This window comes from Fistularia commersonii, chromosome 30 (genome assembly GCF_037954325.1).
Source record: "Fistularia commersonii isolate RoL2024-O1a breed Wild chromosome 30, RoL_Fcom_v1.0, whole genome shotgun sequence".
Lineage (NCBI taxonomy): Eukaryota > Metazoa > Chordata > Actinopteri > Syngnathiformes > Fistulariidae > Fistularia > Fistularia commersonii.
The window spans coordinates 11,324,178-11,342,599 of record NC_141313.1 but is presented as its reverse complement, the minus strand read 5'-3'; the positions used below and the strand labels follow the sequence as shown (position 1 = coordinate 11,342,599).

The 18,422-nt window shown below is 45.6% G+C and overlaps 2 protein-coding genes across 3 annotated transcripts; one reads left to right on the top strand and one right to left on the bottom strand.

Moving 5' to 3' along the window:
* Positions 1-634: 634 nt before the first annotated feature.
* nkiras1 (NFKB inhibitor interacting Ras-like 1) lies at positions 635-6,687 on the bottom strand. 2 transcript variants are annotated; one of them, XM_086177796.1, is made up of 4 exons: positions 6,359-6,687; positions 5,630-5,730; positions 3,563-3,804; positions 635-3,237 (listed from the first exon to the last, which is right to left on the bottom strand). In XM_086177796.1, exons 2-4 carry the CDS (start codon positions 5,721-5,723, stop codon positions 2,995-2,997), a joined length of 579 nt encoding a protein of 192 aa, XP_086033922.1. In that variant the 5' UTR covers positions 5,724-5,730; positions 6,359-6,687; the 3' UTR covers positions 635-2,994. The 2 variants fall into 2 exon arrangements, with proteins under 2 accessions (XP_086033922.1, XP_086033921.1); XM_086177795.1 differs by lacking the exon at positions 6,359-6,687 and adding an exon at positions 5,986-6,336.
* A 2,002-nt stretch (positions 6,688-8,689) lies between these two features.
* Positions 8,690-12,279, top strand: rpl15 (ribosomal protein L15). Its single transcript, XM_086177993.1, has 4 exons — positions 8,690-8,734; positions 9,707-9,888; positions 10,022-10,158; positions 11,920-12,279. The coding sequence occupies exons 2-4, from the start codon at positions 9,717-9,719 to the stop codon at positions 12,223-12,225; spliced, it is 615 nt and encodes a 204-aa protein (XP_086034119.1). The 5' UTR covers positions 8,690-8,734; positions 9,707-9,716; the 3' UTR covers positions 12,226-12,279.
* The last annotated feature ends 6,143 nt before the right edge of the window (positions 12,280-18,422 follow it).

The window sequence follows — 18,422 nt, the reverse complement described above, 5'->3', positions numbered from 1 at the left end:
GAGTTTTTACATTTCTAACTGCAAGGGTGGCTGGTGCCTTTATTCCGAAGGTGTTTGACAACCAGTAATCTGCTGTTGTTAAAAATGAAAAAAATAATACATGGTTTGTAATGTTTTGCTGTATCTTCGGGAGATAGAGCACCAACGATTCAAAGGATACATTCAAAACAAAAGAAAATATTGAGCAGAACGTGACCTCAGCCTTTCTTTGGATTCTTAAATTGCAGTTTATTTTAAACTCACATTGTCATAAATTTCTTAAAAAGATTAATTAAATGTTATCAGTCTGCTAAGGAAATCAGTTTCCTTGTTTGTGATATATTCTCTACGGATTGTGTACCTCAGATGAAGATTCCAGAAAGGGTAAAATCAACTTTAGATATGTTTTTGGGGGTCATAAATCAGCGTTACATGTGTGATGTCGGGTCAGTCTGTCTCAGAAGTAGCCTGGTTTGGTGTGGAAGTGACCAGAATGCCCTGAGGATCACACAGCCGTGTTCTCCACAAAGGACCGAAAACAAAGCACTGCTCTACCGCGCCCCTAGTGGACAGGATGCAGCTCTGTCCTGGCTGAATCTTAAGTTTTTATCTTAAACGATTGCTCTTTATTAGTGAGACGTTGCAGAGACATCCGTGGTTTTAATACAAAGACATTTTATTGGTTGTGTCATTACAGAGCAGTGAGGACTCGGGATTAGCAGGTTAACTCTGTTTCAGCAGCAGCGCATTGAAGGCTGTATGTTGCGTTCAGACCAAAGGAGCACTGCAAATGATAATCACTCACAATTTGGCATTAAAGTATTTCCATCTTGTCCAAAGCCCAATGCTGTCCTCTTTGGGCCTCGAACATTACCGGCAGTTGGGCTTTGTTCAGGAGCTGAATACAGACGTTGGTGGCCAAATCCACACGCATACTTCTCTCAAGGATGTTGTTTTACAAAAAGAAATTTGTTTAACAAACCAGCAGGACATTTAAGTTGCAATCAAGTCATTCATTGGGTTCAGTTTGATTGTTTTATTTTCTGTCCATAGAGCGACATTTTAGACGCCCAATCTTTAAGACCCACTGCTGCCGATGTTTTGATTTTTTACCGATAGATATTGATCTGTTGACTTTTTTTCCCCCCAAACATAGAATCTGCTCATTTTAATCATCAAAATGACCTGCATAGAGATTTAGAGTCTGAACACAACATAACTCTTTGAGACATAAGGACATGAAAACAAACACCCACCTGCTTTCACATTTTTCAAAAGATCAAGGAATGTGGCTCAATAAAGTGTTAAAAATAAATTAGTTTAAAAAATAAATATCTACAACCGACACTTCTGCTCTAAAAGGCAATCGATCACACAGCGGGAGCTAGTAGCCCTATAGATAAGGAGTGGGAGGACACAGGAGTGCAACTCAGGCTGTTAAATCACATGACGAGGAAAGGTTATTGCTCCCATGCGGAGGCTTCATGCTGCTTCACGTCAGGAGGGAAACGCCTGCAGGCTCAAAGATGCTTTTTGGGGCTGCTGATCACACAACAGGCAAGAAGGGCCAGTTCAGTTTACGTCACTGGGCTGGATTGAGAAACTCTTTGGTCCTGGGGCTCTCGGTTGAGAAGAGTTTTTACTCGGGGTAAAAACCTGGGGATTTGATTGGCAAATGTTTACCTCCTGCCTTAAAGACCAGACTGGCCCCCATGTAGGATGTTAATATAATAATCTGCTAAGCCTCTACGATAATACATGAGACACAAATCGCATTCAATGCTAAATCTAAACTGGATGTGCACTTATTAAATATCAATTATTTCATTCACAAGAAAGATCGTTTTTTTAAGATGTACCTCCTTGTTTCTAGGATGTGGGACAAAAATGTCCTGTATAAAAAGCATCAGTGCAAAAATCCTGCAAGTTCACCTTGTAAGTGCAGCTTTCAGCAGAACCATGTTCTGTAAAAACAAACAGGCAGATCAGCTTCTTCCTCGTTTTGGCCAGGACCCACGTAAGACCCGCGTTCTGCCCGACGGCTGGGGCGAGGTATTTGGTTGGGATGCACAGAAGATGTTGACGTATGGCAGAACTCTCCAGCAGGGGTCAGAGCTTCTTCGTGTAGCAGGCAGTCCAGCCTACTGGGGATTCGGGTGTGGTTCAAAAACGCCGCTGAGGGGAGCTAGGTTAGACTGTCATTCAGTTGAATTTAAGGGTCTCCAGTTTCCAATAGATTTACTTCCTACTTTCCTTCATCATTTTGGCGTTCAATGAATACGAGAAACATTCACTTTCTAGTTGTGGGAAATCAGCTCTAACTGACCCACATTAACTTGCTTTCTGTTCGGCTGACACAAGATATACATGACTCGTCTGGATTTGTGCGCCGGGGCTTAAGTTGGGCTGAAGCATGGAGCTAGGCTAACTAACCTAACCACATCCTGACTGCAGCCCTGTTCTCTGGAGGTTGTCATTAGTCTTGTGACTTAAAAGGGACAGTTCACCCAAAGCAAACATGTACATATAAACCCCCTTTTCTTCAGAAGGGGCTTTGTCTATTTACAGAGGAGACATCAGCCACATCTCTACTCTCTTACCTACACATTGGGGCCAAATGACATTTCTTGTGGCGCTTAAAGTGCTGTAAGAAATAAATAAAAGCCTGGGAACATCCATCCTGCTCACGGAGTCTCAGGGACCTAAACATTTCAGCTGCAGTATCTCTTTCCTCAAATACTGGTCTCCTCGTCTGACTGCTCTGAAGAATATTTTTTTCAGTCAAAAAAATCGATATGGGGGACAAAACTTTAGACATGAAGATAACTGTGTATTTTATTATTAGACGGTGAACTGTCCCAAATAAGCAGTTTATCTGTCACCCCATTGATCCCCTCAGTGAATGTAGCTAAACGGATGAGTGTCTCAATGAGCTTCGAAGCCCAGGCTGTAGACGGCAAGAAGTAGTTCTAGCTGGTTCGTTCAGTTCAAGGTGAAAGCAGCAAACGCGGCGGGTCACATGTCATTGGACGGCGTGCCCTTGCTCTTGCGTCCCGGCAGGGGGAAGGCGGACTTGCTTTGCGGCTGCGTAAGGCGGCTGGTCAGCTGGGTGAAGGGCTCGATGAGGGAGTTCCGTTCGGTGACGCTTACCTCCCACAGCTTCACCTTCTCGCCTCGGGCCCACTGCTGCGCCGCCTCCTGATCCACCTGCCGGCGCTCGCGCAGGTCCGTTTTGTTTCCTAGCACGATGACGGTTACCTGATCATACACACACACACACGTCCAAATATCTACCACAATTTTTGATAGGAAAACATTTTTGTGGTTGCCACAACCCTAATCATGTTATTTGTAGATACGGAGTATTGTGTGGGAAATACACACGAGTAGAGAATATATTTGAGAAATGAAACTTTGGCTGGACATGTTTTAAAGCCCTATACTTTTGATGACATTTCCCTGGCGGGCAGTGGGAGGCTTTCAGTTAATAAGTACAGGAGAATCAGCTGTGACACTGGTCGATCTGTCACTCCAGAATGTTGATATTCATTGAAAAACCAAACAAACTGGAGAGGGAGATTACCTCTTTCTTGTCCCTCGACTTGTCTATTTCCTTCTTCAGCACGTCCACCTTCTTGAAGGACTCCAGGCTATCCACACTATAGACCAGCACGAAGCCGTCAGCCACGGAGTAGTAGTGTTTGGGGAGGTCCTGGGCGTCATGGAGGCCTTTGGTGTCATACAGTCTCAGCTGTTCCTTCACACCACGGTCTGTTTCCACTGAAGCCACGTACACATCCTCCTGCGTCTCACTGGACTCTGAGCCTGGAGACAACAGGAGGACATAACACTCTGTGACTACTGGTGATATGAGTATTCACTTTATTTTTCAAGGTGGTAACAGGCCCAGTGCATCAGTTACATGTGCAAAACACACAATAGGCACTTTGGCTTACTAGGTTTGCAGCATTTACAGGAGAATCTGATGCACTTCAGGGACCTGGAAGAATTATACTCCAGGAAGGGATCCTGCTGATTTGACATGAATGTTATTAGACGTGACTTTCTATGCACCGATAAAGTCTGCAGCATGCAGAGCATGCATTGTATGTCCTTCTGTAACATTTCACCTCTGCTAGTAAATCACATACCAATATAAAAACTCTTGTGCAATTGCATAACATGCACCTGCCGCTCTTTTACATTGCTGTTGTAGACTTTACATTATATACATGATCTATGTTAGACATAACTATTCCTGTTCTGTTGAATGTGATTCTTTAACACATTTAAAGAAGAACCCTTCTTTCCGAAAAAACTAGACTGTGACATTATGGCAACTGACAAGAGCCATCAGCACGCCTTTCCCTGCTGAGAAAATGAAAGAAGAGGGAGAACTGTACAGACTGTTCTTTTTGTTTGAGGCGTACAATCTCTGCAGGACTTTATCACCATTATCTGGGTGTTTGGAAATAGTAAAAAAAAAAAAAAAAAAAAATTAGGAAAAAGTATTTCCAGCATTCCACTTTGGAATGTGTGATTACAGTTGAGCCATCAGGTTATATAAAACTGGTTTAATGTCAATAACTGTTCCACATGTACGCGGATCCGTGCGTGTGTGTGTGTGTGTTCATTCGTTCTCTGGAGACATTTCAACAATCTGCAGTTTTTTTCATGTGCTGAGAACCACACCAATAAAATAATATTAGATATGAAAATAAGATCATATTAAAACATTAACTACCCAAATAGTCAAGCCTCAGTGTGATTTCACAGTTTCTCAGCAGATAGCATTGTATGACTTGTTCATTTCAAAATGAAATGCGCAGCTTGAGAGAAGAACACTACCTCAGCATTATTTCTACTGCCTCTTCAGTAAGAATCTTTGAATGACAGTTGGCACACGTTTGCATTGCCATATGTTTCTAACCTTTTACATGGTATCACACTAAGCAGCGGAGTCAACCACTCCTTGATACGATAAGAGCTTTTGTGTCCTCCATGCTCTTTAAATAACATTATCAAGAAAGTACAGCCTAGACTTGCTTCATGAAAAGAGCCTTGAGATATGTGTGATTTTGCACTGTATGAATAAAATCAAATGAAATATGCCCAGTGCTGCAACATGTCCATCCCAATGATAGTTTTCCATCAAGCCTTTAAAGTTCAGGAAGCAAACGCAATGGTGTTGATGGACTAATGGATGAAATACTTCATCCTGGTTGTGAATGCAGGAAAAACACCCTGTTTCTGTGAAAAATTCATCTGACAAATTACAACGAAGATAAATGTAAATGCCCTCCAACACCGAAAGTTGTCCTCCGTTTACATTATCAGAGAAATAGTTAACTGGTTGAAATTATCTGGATGCAGTTAGTTCTTGTACATTATGTGTTTGTTGAACTTTTTAATATCCTTAACCGACTTTAGAAAAGCAGTCTTCATTTCCACCCTGTCTTGATAACCTGAATAGTACTCCTGTCGAAACAAGAGTTCCCAACGTTGAATAGTGAAGTCTTATCTTGGTTTGCTGGTCGTCTGCTCAGCAATGGGCTCACTAAATGGTGTGGTTTGACCAGAAATAGTACTTTAAAGTATATTTGTATATAAATGACTGACAGTTGGTAGAGCTAGCTTTAGCTTTACTTACCGACGCTGTGATTTCCGTACAGCAGCTGTTCAAGTATAGCAGTTTTGCCAACGGCTACCTGGCCACACACAACAACTTTACAGCCCTTTCCCATGTCGAGCCTATGGGACAAAACAGAGGGGAGTTTTCGGGGGGGAAATTCCCCGGGATAAGGAAGAATTAAATCCAAACAAATCAAATCACAACATCCAGGGATGGCAAACAACAGCTAACAACAACACCGGCTCATCTGTGGATCCTAGCTAGTCGGTGGGATGTGGTTAGCGGGAACGCCTCTTTGCTACGAGTATATGATACCAATACCATTCGGACTGGAAGTGAATCGTGATATTCAGATATACATCCAAAATAAATACCTGGCAAATCCCAACGGTAAAAAAAAACAAAACCCTTCTTTCAGGTCATTACATGCAGCATCGTAAACACCGCGTCCATTCCGCTGTCAGCCTTCGAACAGGAACTAGCTTTGCCCGAGTTTTGAAGTGCGCATGCGCTGTCGGGACTCCCCTTTGTTTTCGTCTCCTCTCCCTTCAAGGTCTCCACAGACAATCGTCTGCCTCCATCTAACCCTCTCCTCTCTCACCATCTACCTTCCTGTCCTCTTCCCTCCATCCATTAACCTCCCCCCTGGTCTCCCTCCAGACCTCCTGCCTCGCAGCTCCAACCTCAGCGCCCTTTTACCCAGATTTTCTCCATCCAGCGCGTCTGTCCATGTCCAAACCATCTCACCTGATGCTCTCCTATCACAGCTGAAACGTTTCTCCAGCCTTTCCAACCTGCTTGCACTCGTTTCTTCATCTCTTCTCCACCCTCTCCTTTGCTCTGGACTGCTGACTCCAAGTGCCTCATACTGAACATACGACGCGTTTGTTTGTTATCATTATTAATTATTAATTACACTCACCTGGACGCTCTGTGGACAGCAAAGTGGGTATGTCATTGTACAGGGAAACACATTTCCTGACTCTCCATAACGATATAAAAATTTTGAATCTTAAAATGCTCCGTCTACCTTATCACCACTCCCTGCAGCCACTTGGGTCATTCACTCGTCCTCCTTGTTTCTCCAGCAACCCTTCATTCCTCTTTTCAGTGTTATTGTAATCCATTCTGTCATGTCTTGTTTTTGCCATGAATGTTATGTAAAATTAGAATAAACATGTTTAAAAATCTTTTTTGCTTTGTTTTGTCAGTGATTGGGATTTTTACATTAATTAACAAGAAAGATCTGAATAGCCAACATTTGAATTTGTCCTTTCAAACTAAGGCAAAAGGCAAAAATTGCAGAGACAGGGAAAGTATGCAAACTGCATGCAGATCACAGTCACATCTGGAACCTTCCTCCTGCGAGCCAGGAGAGCTCACTCTGGTACCACTGGGCCTGCTCCTCTAATCATATCAAATGTTTACATTTTTGAAAGAAAAAAAATCAGGAGGGCAACTATGCACGAACTGCTGTTCACAAATGCTGACTTCTGCTCTCAGTCTAGTTTCCACTATTCTTTCCCATAACTTCATTGTATGGCTCATAAACTTTATCCCTCTATAGTTGGCACAATTCTGCACATCCCCCTTATTCTTAAAAATGGGCATCGTCACACTTTGTCTCCATTCTTCAGGAATCCTCTCACTCTCTAAGATCCTGTTGAATGGTCGAGTCAGAAACTCTACCGCTGCCTCTCTTAGATACTTCCACATCTCCACAGGTGTATCATCAGGACCCGCTGCCTTTCCACTCTTCATCCTCTTCAATGCCGTCATCACTTCACTTTTACTAATCTTTGCTACTTTGTGGTGTACAATAGTCACCTCTTCTACCCTTGCCTCTCTTTTAATTTCCACATTCATCAGCTCTTCAAAGTACTCTTTCCATCTTCCCATCACTCTTCTAGCATCTGTCAATACATTGCCCTCTCTATCCTTAATCACCTGGACCTGTTGTACATCCTTTCCACCTTTATCTCTCTGTTTCGCCATCTTGTTTGGTTCATTCTCTCTCTCCTTACTGTCCAACTGAGCATACAGGTTATCGTACGCCCTTTGTTTTGCTTTTGCTACCTCTATCTTTACCTTACATTGTATCTCCCTGTACTCCTGTCTGTTCTCTTCAGTCCTCTCAGTATCCCACTTCTTCCTTGCTAACCGTTTTCTCTGTTCTCTCCTTATCTACTTTCCTTCCAGATGACACACCTTCCACCACTTTGTCCTCTGCTCTGCCTTGTCCTCTTGATCTCCCTTGTCACCAGAGTCATCCTACAAATCACCATCCTATGCTGTCTGGCTATGCTCTCACCTACAACAACTTTGCAATCACTGATCTCTTTCAGGTTACCTTGTCTATACAAGATGTAGTCTACCTGCGCGCTCCTACCTCCGCTCTCATAAGTTACCTTATGTTCCCTGTCTTTTCTGGAAATAAGTGTTCACCACAGCCATTTCCATCTTTTTTGCAAAATCTACCACCATCTGTCGCTCTGCGTTCCTATCCTGTATATCAGTTCTGTCCATCACTTCTTCACACTCTCTATTGCCTTCACCAACATGTCCACTGAGGTTTATACCAATACCACTCTCTCTTGCTTCCGAACATACCCTCCTCCTCTCCTTCTTTGACCTACAGTAGCCCAGTTTCCATTGGTTCCCTGTAGGTCATCGGTACCAATTGCAATTGTTAACCTGGGTCTTGACCGATCCGGTATGATCTGATTATTATGTTTGATTCGTATGTTTGGTTTTGGCAAAAGTTTTATGCCAGATGCCCTGATGCAACGTTCTGCATATATCCGGCCTTTGGACTGGCTCAGGGAGACACTGGCCCGTGCTGCCAAGAGGCAAATTCCAATTGATAAAAAAATTGTTATATTTGTGGGTGTTGCATCGAAATTCCCAGACCAGCATCAAACTCTAATTCATAGTCTTATAGTATGATGTGAGAGGCAAACGTTTTCCGTCTATCGCAATAAAAAAAGAACAGTTTTGCGCTCACTCTTTTTTTCTATAAGGGACTACAAGTCCCATGAGCAGTACAACGGAAATACGTCACTATCAATTACATATGGCATGCTGGGTACTTGTCCTCTCTCTTTCCGGCTGGTACGCCATCATGTAAGTCGCCCTGTATATGCATTCCTTCCGTACAGAATCCATTAAAATCCTCCGTTAATCTTGTTCATCTGTGTGTCGCATATGCTCTGGTGTCTGTGGACTCAAATATTGACTAAGAATCAGGCAGATTTTTAAAAATAATAAAGTAAAATCGTGATTTTTATGTCTCAATCCCACGGTACTATGATGGTTTGCCTCCCAGCTAGCGTTGCTTGGTACGCCTGGCAATGCCGTCACCGCAACCGGCATTTTCATGAGGGGTTTACTGACATAAAGCAATAAAATAGATTCGCGCAGCCGTCTGTAACTGCAGCCATTAGATTTCTGTTGTTAATTAATTGTCGCCGTAAATAGTCAGGTTTTGCAAGCCATAGCTAGCACTGCTATGCTAGGTAACATTAGCCATGTTAGCTAAGTTCACGCGTGAAAAAAGTTGTTCGCCGGCGGCCTTTTCACATTCCGTTCCTCGAACAAACTACATTAGAGGTCCAGAATTTGCATATATGGTAATTACATTGGTGTTTTATAAGTCACCAACTTATCTACCGATTGTGAGCGTACATCAGAAGTTTTACCTGCATGTGAAGTTTAACGTAACTGGTTGACAACAAACATTGTCTTCCTTTGAAAGCATCGTAAAATACGGCACAGCAGTGGAAACGTACTTAGATGTGAGCTGCTAAAACATTTCCTTAATACTCATGTCCAAAGAAATATGTTCAGTGCACATAATATCTAACCTTGTGACTATCCTCAAAAGTGCTCGAGCCCCAAATGTTAGTTGCTGAGCTTCTGTTTTGTCCAATGAATTGACATTCTGCATTATAGACACTTGACCCAATTGTGTCGTAACTGTTTAATATACTGTACTTGTGCTCCTGTTATTTTAAAATCCTATCTATTTATTAAGATGTAATTGAAGAAGCATTGTTCATTGTTCCTGTTCTAATGATGGACGTGTATTTTTCTCAGATAAGTCAAGATGGGAGCATATAGGTATATGCAAGAGTTATGGCGCAAGAAGCAGTCAGATGTGATGCGCTTCCTGCTGCGCGTCCGTTGCTGGCAATACCGTCAGCTCTCCAACCTCCACCGTGCTCCAAGACCAACCAGACCCGACAAGGCCCGGCGGCTGGGCTACAAGGCCAAGCAGGGTGAGTATTTATCAATTGTATCTAAGATGGCACAATCCGACAAGAATAGAACTGCTGTCTTTTGTTTTTTCATTTTTCATTGTGAGCAATGTAGTGCTTTTATTTTCTAACTTGTAATTGTCTGTTTTAACAGGTTACGTCATCTATCGTGTCCGGGTTCGCCGCGGAGGACGTAAACGCCCCGTGCCCAAGGGTGCTACCTATGGCAAGCCAGTGCACCATGGCGTCAACCAGCTCAAGTTTGCCCGCAGTTTGCAGTCTGTTGCCGAGGTAAGTTCTAATCTATCTGCTGGGACTGCACAGAGAGGGTGGATACTGACAACGCTGGTCTTTATTTCTTGGACTTGTTATGAAGAAATTCAAAAGATGATCACTGATAACCACCCACTGGTGCTTTTTTAATCACATCCCCACGGTTGTGATATCAGTTTCACACATTGTTCATCATTATTACAGATTTGAATGGATTCTGGAAGGCATGAAAAGACAAGCAAAATGAAAGAGGGAGTGTGTCAGTGAGTGCCTGAGAGTGAAGATATGGACTGAGAGTTTAGGTTAGTCACAAAAGAAAGCTTTTGAGATCCTGGTTTTAGTGATGAGCAGCAAGCGGTACATGATGGACACCAACCCTGTAATTTCTATTTTCACGTTCCTTCATGTTGTGGTGAGGTATAAGATATTAATTGTTTAATCTCTGAAGCTGCAATAGACTGCTACCGATGCAGATAAGTGATTGCTACCTAGTTTGGCAGCTTTTTCAACCCCCTTTTCAATTTGCTCTCTGACAATTATAGAACAAACCACCTTTTCTTAATCATTTCTTTATTTAAAATTTCACTGGGTTTTAAACAAATCAGTGGTTAAGATTTATTTCACAACAGAACTTGTCATGTTCTGTTGTCAGAGGATATAAAGTTATATTCTAATAGCTGCGATGATGCCCTGGCAGAGATGGCTTGGTCATAATCACCCCACCGATTACGAGAGTAAAACTTGCTCTCCATTTCACCCAAAAATAAGTCATTGTTGAATCCATGTGTGCCCTCAAGATCCCTCTGGATGCGAGTCCTGCACTTCAGATTTGTCCCTTTGTCATTGGTTCTGTGACTCAGTCCTCTTAATGTGACTGATCTTCTCTACATCAACTGAACCAATGCAAACAAATGTCTATTCCAAATCCCCAGTTGTAATGTGACATCACAATTTGAAGTTGAAGTTACCATTCAGACGGACCTTTCAGACGAGCCAATGAAGGGCCTCCAGGAAGTAAATAATTACTACTAGTGTATCTATAAAGTAGTGAGTTGATAGGTCAAATTGAAAGTAAACCAGGCTGACATCTATAAATCCTTTGTTCACAAAGAAAGGGAGAAGACCTTGACCTGAAACCTTTCAGGTGTAAACCCCTGCTGTGTTGCAGGGCAAATAACCAACACTAAGTGCTTGGTTCATTTCATGTTGCTTTGGCTTATTTTGGATGACTGTTTGAAACACCAAGCTGCTCACAAAGGTTGCTTTGTTACACAAACGATTGTGGTTACAGACAAAAGAACTGTACAAGTTTTCAGACAGCAAACGTCAGTGATTTAGAACAGTATTGCTTGATCTTAGGCATATTTATGTTGTGAGTGGAGCTATATGATTGGTCAAGTGGTGTGCTCTTGAAATCCAGCGGTTGAAAAGAGAGGCGCCTGGAGGGTTCGACCGACTCCAAAATTAAACACATCCTCTTTGTTTGGAGTCTAGACAACCACCCTTTGCTTTATGGACTTGGTGGCATTTGTCTTACGAAATGCTGAGCAGGAACTCCACAAAGGCCATCTGAATTTCATGGCTTGGCATTTGGCAAGATGTTAGGATACATAAAATGTATTCTGAATCTGAGGAGTGGCAGTTAGTTGCATGGGCTGCTTCTGGTGACCGGTAATCACCATTAACTTTGCTGTTGAACCTGACATGGTTAGGTTTCGGGTGAAAAAGTCACCAGCGACTCCCAAACCTGCAAGTTGATCCACTGTATTGTGTCTTCAGGAGAGAGCTGGCCGTCACTGTGGTGCTCTGCGCGTGCTCAACTCCTACTGGGTGGGCGAAGATTCAACCTACAAGTTCTTTGAGGTGATCCTGGTGGATCCCTTCCACAAGGCCGTCAGACGCAACCCAGACACCCAGTGGATCACAAAGGCCGTGCACAAGCACAGGGAGATGCGCGGCCTGACGTCGGCAGGAAAGAAGAGCCGTGGTCTGGGCAAGGGCCACAAATTCAACCTGACCATCGGAGGCTCCCGCCGCGCCGCATGGAAGAGGCGCAACACCCTGCAGCTGCACCGCTACCGCTAGAGCAGGTGCTACGTGTCTGTACATTCACACAAATAAACCCTTTCTATGGTGTCACTTGGTCTCTAAATCGTCTCTTTCAAAAGCCCTACAAAGTGGAAACTCGACATTCATACCTTTATCCAAGGTTTTCATTGTGAATGTCTTGTCCGCTTTGGATCAATCAGGAAAGCATTAGGTGGTTCTCAGGGAAATAAAAAACTAGCTGTCAATGTGCCAATGACCTTCAGCTCTCCGGTTGTGGTCTCATCAACTTCTGTGAACTACAGAATTTCTGAGAAGTAAAGCCCTTCTTTCTTCCGGTGGCAGTGAGAGCCTGTTGCTGGTCAGTGATTTCAAATACTCTTTCAGCCGCTGCACCAAACTCATGTCAAGTTTCTCATGGACCATTTCAGGCCACCTGTGATGTGGAGAACCCAAACAGGACCTCAAAACAACTCGAAATTAGTCTTCATCTAACTTAAAAAGATAAGTGTATCAGCAAGTGTTCTTAAAGTAATCTGCTTAGAAGGGAAATCTGACATGAACTGTGAAAACTGCAAATCAGTCGAATGTCTGATGCTTGTGGTCCAACAAAGCTAGTTTTTCAGGATCTCAAGAAGGGAAGGGCAATAATTCAAAGATTAACATGAATACAAACCATGGTATTACACCTCATAACAAAAGAGATACCACTTTTTTTAAAGATAGGCTCATTCAATTTCTAATATGCATATATATATATATATATACAGAACATCCCCTCTTGGCCCCAAGTGGGCACTGTTGCGTCTCTCTGAGTTCAGATCTTCAACCCAGGGAAGAGCCGGGGTCCTGCAGAGAACCCCCCAGCTCCCAGGCCTCTGTACGACTTCTGAACAGAGATCAGGACCAGAAATACTTTATTGATCCCAGAGGAAATAGTGTAGACCTCACGATGTTCTCCCAGTGGCTCCAAGCTCCCCCATCACTTCTCAGACCACTTCCATTCTGGCCCTGCGTCTTCGGCTTCTCAGTGCACTGGAGCTTCTCAAGCTTCAGCTCTCACCTCCTGATCCACCAGTGTGATTGTCTTCTGCTGCTTGTCCACCACCATGTCCCATTGGTTCTCCCATCACTGGTTTGTTCATCAGGAACCGGATGTTCTGGAAGTGCAGGTGTCTTCCACCTGGAACCTGGGACCTTAAGTCAATACTTTGTCCAGATGTTGTCCACACTTGCAATGTAGCCATCTGGTTGTATATATATATTTGAAATCCCTGATACTGAATTATTTGTAGACCAGGCTTTTATTCCTTGAAGATCTCCGAAACATGATGAAAGTGCAGATCTGGGAAAGCTTTGCTAGAAAAACCAACAACTGTTTAAAAATAATGCTTCTGAACAGTTTTCCGAGTCTTCTCTTAAACAGCGGTTCCCATTCGTCCTCTGGGTCTCCGTCTGGTGTGGAACATCCTCGGACTTGAGCATGTGGTTGAAGTTCTGCAGACACTGGTGCTCCTCAGGCCTGTGGCTGCTGATTTGGAGGATGCCAGAAACATAAACATTTGATAAACAAGCATTTTGGGCATTTCTTCTCCAAACAAGTTTCAGCTTTAACTATTCCTGTAGCGGCCTTGGAACATCTTGTCCAGGAGGAAGCCCAGACCCCCTGGCCCTCCCGACCCTCCCGGCCCCAGGGGGGTCATAAAGAACGATAAAGGGTCATAATGACAATGTTTCCCTTCCTCAGCTGGAATAACTCCCTCCCTCCTCCAGTAACAGAAAGGGTCATCTGAGAACACGGAGGGAGGAGTCGGGACAACAGCCCTCTCTCATGTTACTCCCACTCCATTGTGTCCACGGGGGGGCTGAGTGGGCAGCAGTCACCTCTGACCCCCTCTGTGAAAGTCCCAAAAAAAGGAGAAGGTGGGATGGTGAAGTGTGGGGTTGCTTCTTCCTCAAAGGTGTCATTATAACAGAGGAGACGCCCCAGCATGGATCCTCTGGGAGCGTCGGCGCCAAGGGGCCGGGCCGGAGGGCTCTCCGAGTCGCGTCCACCCCGGAGGAATGCTATGTGGGACACATCGCTCCTGCAGACACCTGGGAGCGGATCCCCCGCCGCAGGCCTGGTGTCCTATTTAGGCTTTGCAGCTTCTCACGTGACATGGAGATTCCAGAGACTAACCGAAAGCCTGCCGACAACCTTAAATAAAACCCCCTTATTTTACTACTTACAGTTACTTGTATATGGCCTAAAATTACAGATATTTTCAGATACTGCACGTGTGTGTGTGTGTGTGTGTGTGTGTGTGTGTGTGTGTGTGTGTGTGTGTGTGTGTGTGTGTGTGTGTGTGAACCTCTGGAGGTCCAGTAGAGGTCCAAGTCACTGATCTGTTCTAGTTGCTGAGAGACAGTGCTTGACAAGAAGCTTGGATCTAAAGGAGCTTCTCCAGACCAGGGTTTATCAAGACACCTCTCGGTTTATCGCAGATCATTCCGCTCCTTTAGGACTGTAGATATGGTGGAAGAGCAACGTTCTGAGACACTGAGCAGGACCTGAGAGTGGAGATGATGTTGGTGGTGATGACGCCTTTGTAGACATAGCAACCTTTGATAAGATCGACTTCAGTGGAAATACAGAACCGAGGCGCCTATCGCTCTCCTGGCTCATTGCATTTTCCACCTTTTAAAAAGTCCCGTGGGATCATCGAGCAGAAGAAGCACAGCTCACGCCTCCGTGAAGAACCATCAAGAGCTGCACCTCCACAATGAATCAGAACTTCGATGTAAACAGGAAGTGCAGCCACAACACCCGGATTCCACTGGATGCCCTCGCTTTCCGAGATGCGATGGGAGGAATCATCCACCAACGACCTCCAGGAGGAGGATGGAGGTGTTTGGAAGTCTGAAATTCCAAACAGGTCACTTTGACCTTCTCAAAAGAACCTCTACAGTTTCTTGTGTTTAACTGAAATTAACCTAATGTCTGCAGTTTGAAATGCTCCTCACCCAGCAGAAGGAAAGTCTGCTGGCGGTCATGTATATCGGCCCATCTCGGTGCACATCAGGTTAACTGGCTTCGTCATTGTTAAACTCCGGTTGACACTGATACCGAAGCTGAATGCACTCCAGGAGGCTTATTTTAGTGATTTTTCCTTTCAAAGAAACGCTTTATGTTTTTCTTATGTTCTGGCTTGGCCTCCAGTTTGACCCCGGCGTGACACCAGACCCGACTCGGAGTCAGGTTCAACCCTGAGGACCTGACCTGGCCGGGATCCTGGCTGTCACAACCCAGGGCGACATTATACCTTTCAAAGGGCAACACAACCTGCTGGAGATCCATAACCCACGTCACCCACCTCTACTTGGAGCGCCGGTGTAGGAGCTATGAGAGAAACAAGGACAGGGGTCTCACACACACATGTGGACAAAGACTTTCCAGGGTGTGAGTGTTTTGTTCTTGGCTGTAGGTGTAGCTGCTTCATTTCCTGCTCTTTGCTCCTGGGGAGCAGCACAATTCCACATTATTTATGAATGAGAGATGATAAACCCCTTGCTTGCGTGGCTGTGATTTAAACAATGATGCATGCGAGTTAACACAGCTGAGAAATGAAGATATTTCCTGTGTCTCCTCAGAGCCATCTAATGTCGTGCTCTTTGGATTCAGGTCAGAGGAGTGGAGCAGTGCTTCCCGCTGGGAACAAACAACACGTCGTGTTTTGACAAATGGCCTGTTGGTCCTTGGGACGCAGTGAGGGAGCTGTTTATGTTGTTTCCAGATTGCGCTCCCATCTTGGCAGCGCTGCAAAAAACACAATGAGTTAAACCACCGGTCATTTCCTCCCTGGTCCGGCGTTTGGACGTAAGGTCAAAGAAGTGGAAAGTGTGCCGCAGTGGGCCGGCCGAGAGGAGGAAACACCACGACGCTTCGTCAAATGAAGTTACGACACATGGCGTGTCCGGCAGACTTTCCATCCTCAGGATTGACACACATTTTGTTTTTCTGCAGAAAGACAAAACATCCCCTCCGTTAGCTGCCACCTTACCCTGGTGTACGGGTTTGCATGTCCCAGTGATCCTGGGAGCTATGTTGTCGGGGCCTTTATGCCCTTGGAAGGATAATCCAAGGCAAACAGATCCCAGGTGAGGGACCAGACATGGTGTGGCTCAGAAGACCTCCCACGAGGAAGTCAATCATTGGACCCAGTTTTCCCTTGCCCGGACAAATATCACCGGGCCTCCGTCCCTGAGCTCGGCTCAGGGACGGTGTTCAGTGCACCTGGTGGGCATGTCTTTACCTGTGGTGCTAGCCGGCCGGGCACAACCTGAAGGAACAACATGGGTCCCTCCTCCCCTGGGCTCACCATCCAGAGGAAGGGCAAAGGGGGCCGATAGTAGTGTGAGCCAAGCGGTAGCCGGAGCGGGGGACCTCATGCGGTCTGATCCTCGGCTGCAGAAGCTGGCTTTTGGAACATGGAATGTCACCTCTCTGGTGGAGAAGGAGCCCGAGATTCTGACTACATATACAGTAGTCAGACTCACTTCGACTCACGGTGTGGGGTCTGGAACTAAGCCTCTTGAGAGGCTCTATTTAATTCTGGAGTTGCCCCCAATGAGAGGTGTGGCAGGTGTGGGCATATTGATTGCCCCCCGTCTTTGCATGTTGGGGTTCAACCCGAGGGACAATGGGGTAGCTTCCCTCCGCCTTGAGGTGGGGGGACGGATTCTGACTGTTGTTTGTGGCTATGCACTCCACAACAGTTCAGTTTACCCACCCTTCTTGGGGCCCCTAGAGGGACTGCTAGAGAGCGCTCCTACCGGGGACTCCCAAGTTATACTGGGAGACTTAAACATTCCCGTGGGCAACGACAGTGTGACTTGGAAGGGCGTGATTATGAGAAAGGCCCCCCATCTGAACCCAAGCAGTGTTTTGTTATTGGACTTCTGTGCTCGTCTCGGATTGTCCATTACAGACACCATGTTCAGGCATAAAGGTGTCAATTGTGCACTTGAATGTGCACTTGGCACTAACACACTTCAGGGCACAGTTCTTTAATCGACCTTGTGGTCGTATCATTGGACTTGCGGCTGCAAGTCCTGGACACTCAGATGAAGAGAGGCGCAGAGCTGTCAACTGGTTACCACTTGGTGGTGAGCTGGCTACGACTGTGGGGGAGGATGCTGGTCAGACTCTGCTAGACGGTCCCAGCAGACCCTCACATTACGTTTGGGTCTGCTGGGAACGTCTTGCAGAGTCCCCTGTCAAAAGGAGTTTCCACTCCCACCTCCGGCAGAACTACAACCACGTCCCGAGGGAGGCAGGGGACATTGAGTCTGAATGGGCCATGTTTCGTGCTTCCATTGTCAAGGCGGCAGACAGGAGCTGAGGCCGTAAGGGGGTTGGCGCCTGTCGGGGCGCCAACCCCTGAACCCGCTGGTGGACTCCGATAGTGAGAGATGCCATCAAACTGATCATCAAACCTATCAGGCCTTTCTGGCCTGTGGGGCTCTGGAGGCAGGTGACAGGTACCGGCAGGCCAAGTGACCTGTGGCTTTGGTGGTTGCGGAGGCAAAATTGGGGTGTGGGAGGAGTTCGGGGAGACTATGGAGAATAACTTCCAGTGGGGGTCAAGGAGATTCTGGTCAGGAGGGGGAAGCAGTGCTCTGTCAACACTGTGCACAGTGGGAGCATTGGATGGGGACATTGCCGCTGGACTGCCAGACCGGGGTGGTGATCCCCCTTTTTAAAAAGGGGGAGCGGAGGGTGTGTTCCAACTGCAGAGGGATCACACTTGTCAGCCTCCCTGGTAAGGTCTATTAAGCGGCGCTGGAGAAGAGAGTCTCCCGGGTCGTTGAACCTCGGATTCAGGAGGAGCAGTGTGGTTTTCGTCCTGGTCGTGGAACAGTGGTCCAGCTCTATACCCTTGGCAGTGTCCTTTGAGGGGGTATAGCAGTTTTGTCCAACCAGTCTACATGTTTTTTGTTGACCTGGAGAAGGCTTGCACCGTGTTAACTCAGACCTGTTTCCGGGGAGAGTTGGACTCCGCCAGGGCTGCCTTTTGTCAGTGATTCTGTTCATAACTTTTATGGACATAATTTCTAGGCGCAGGCAGGGAAACAAGGGGATCTGGTTTGGTGGCCGCACGACTGAGCCCCTGCTTTTTGCTTCATCGGGCCATGATCTCCAGCTCTCACTGGAACGGTTCGCAGCCGAGTGTGAAGCAGCCGGGATAAGGATC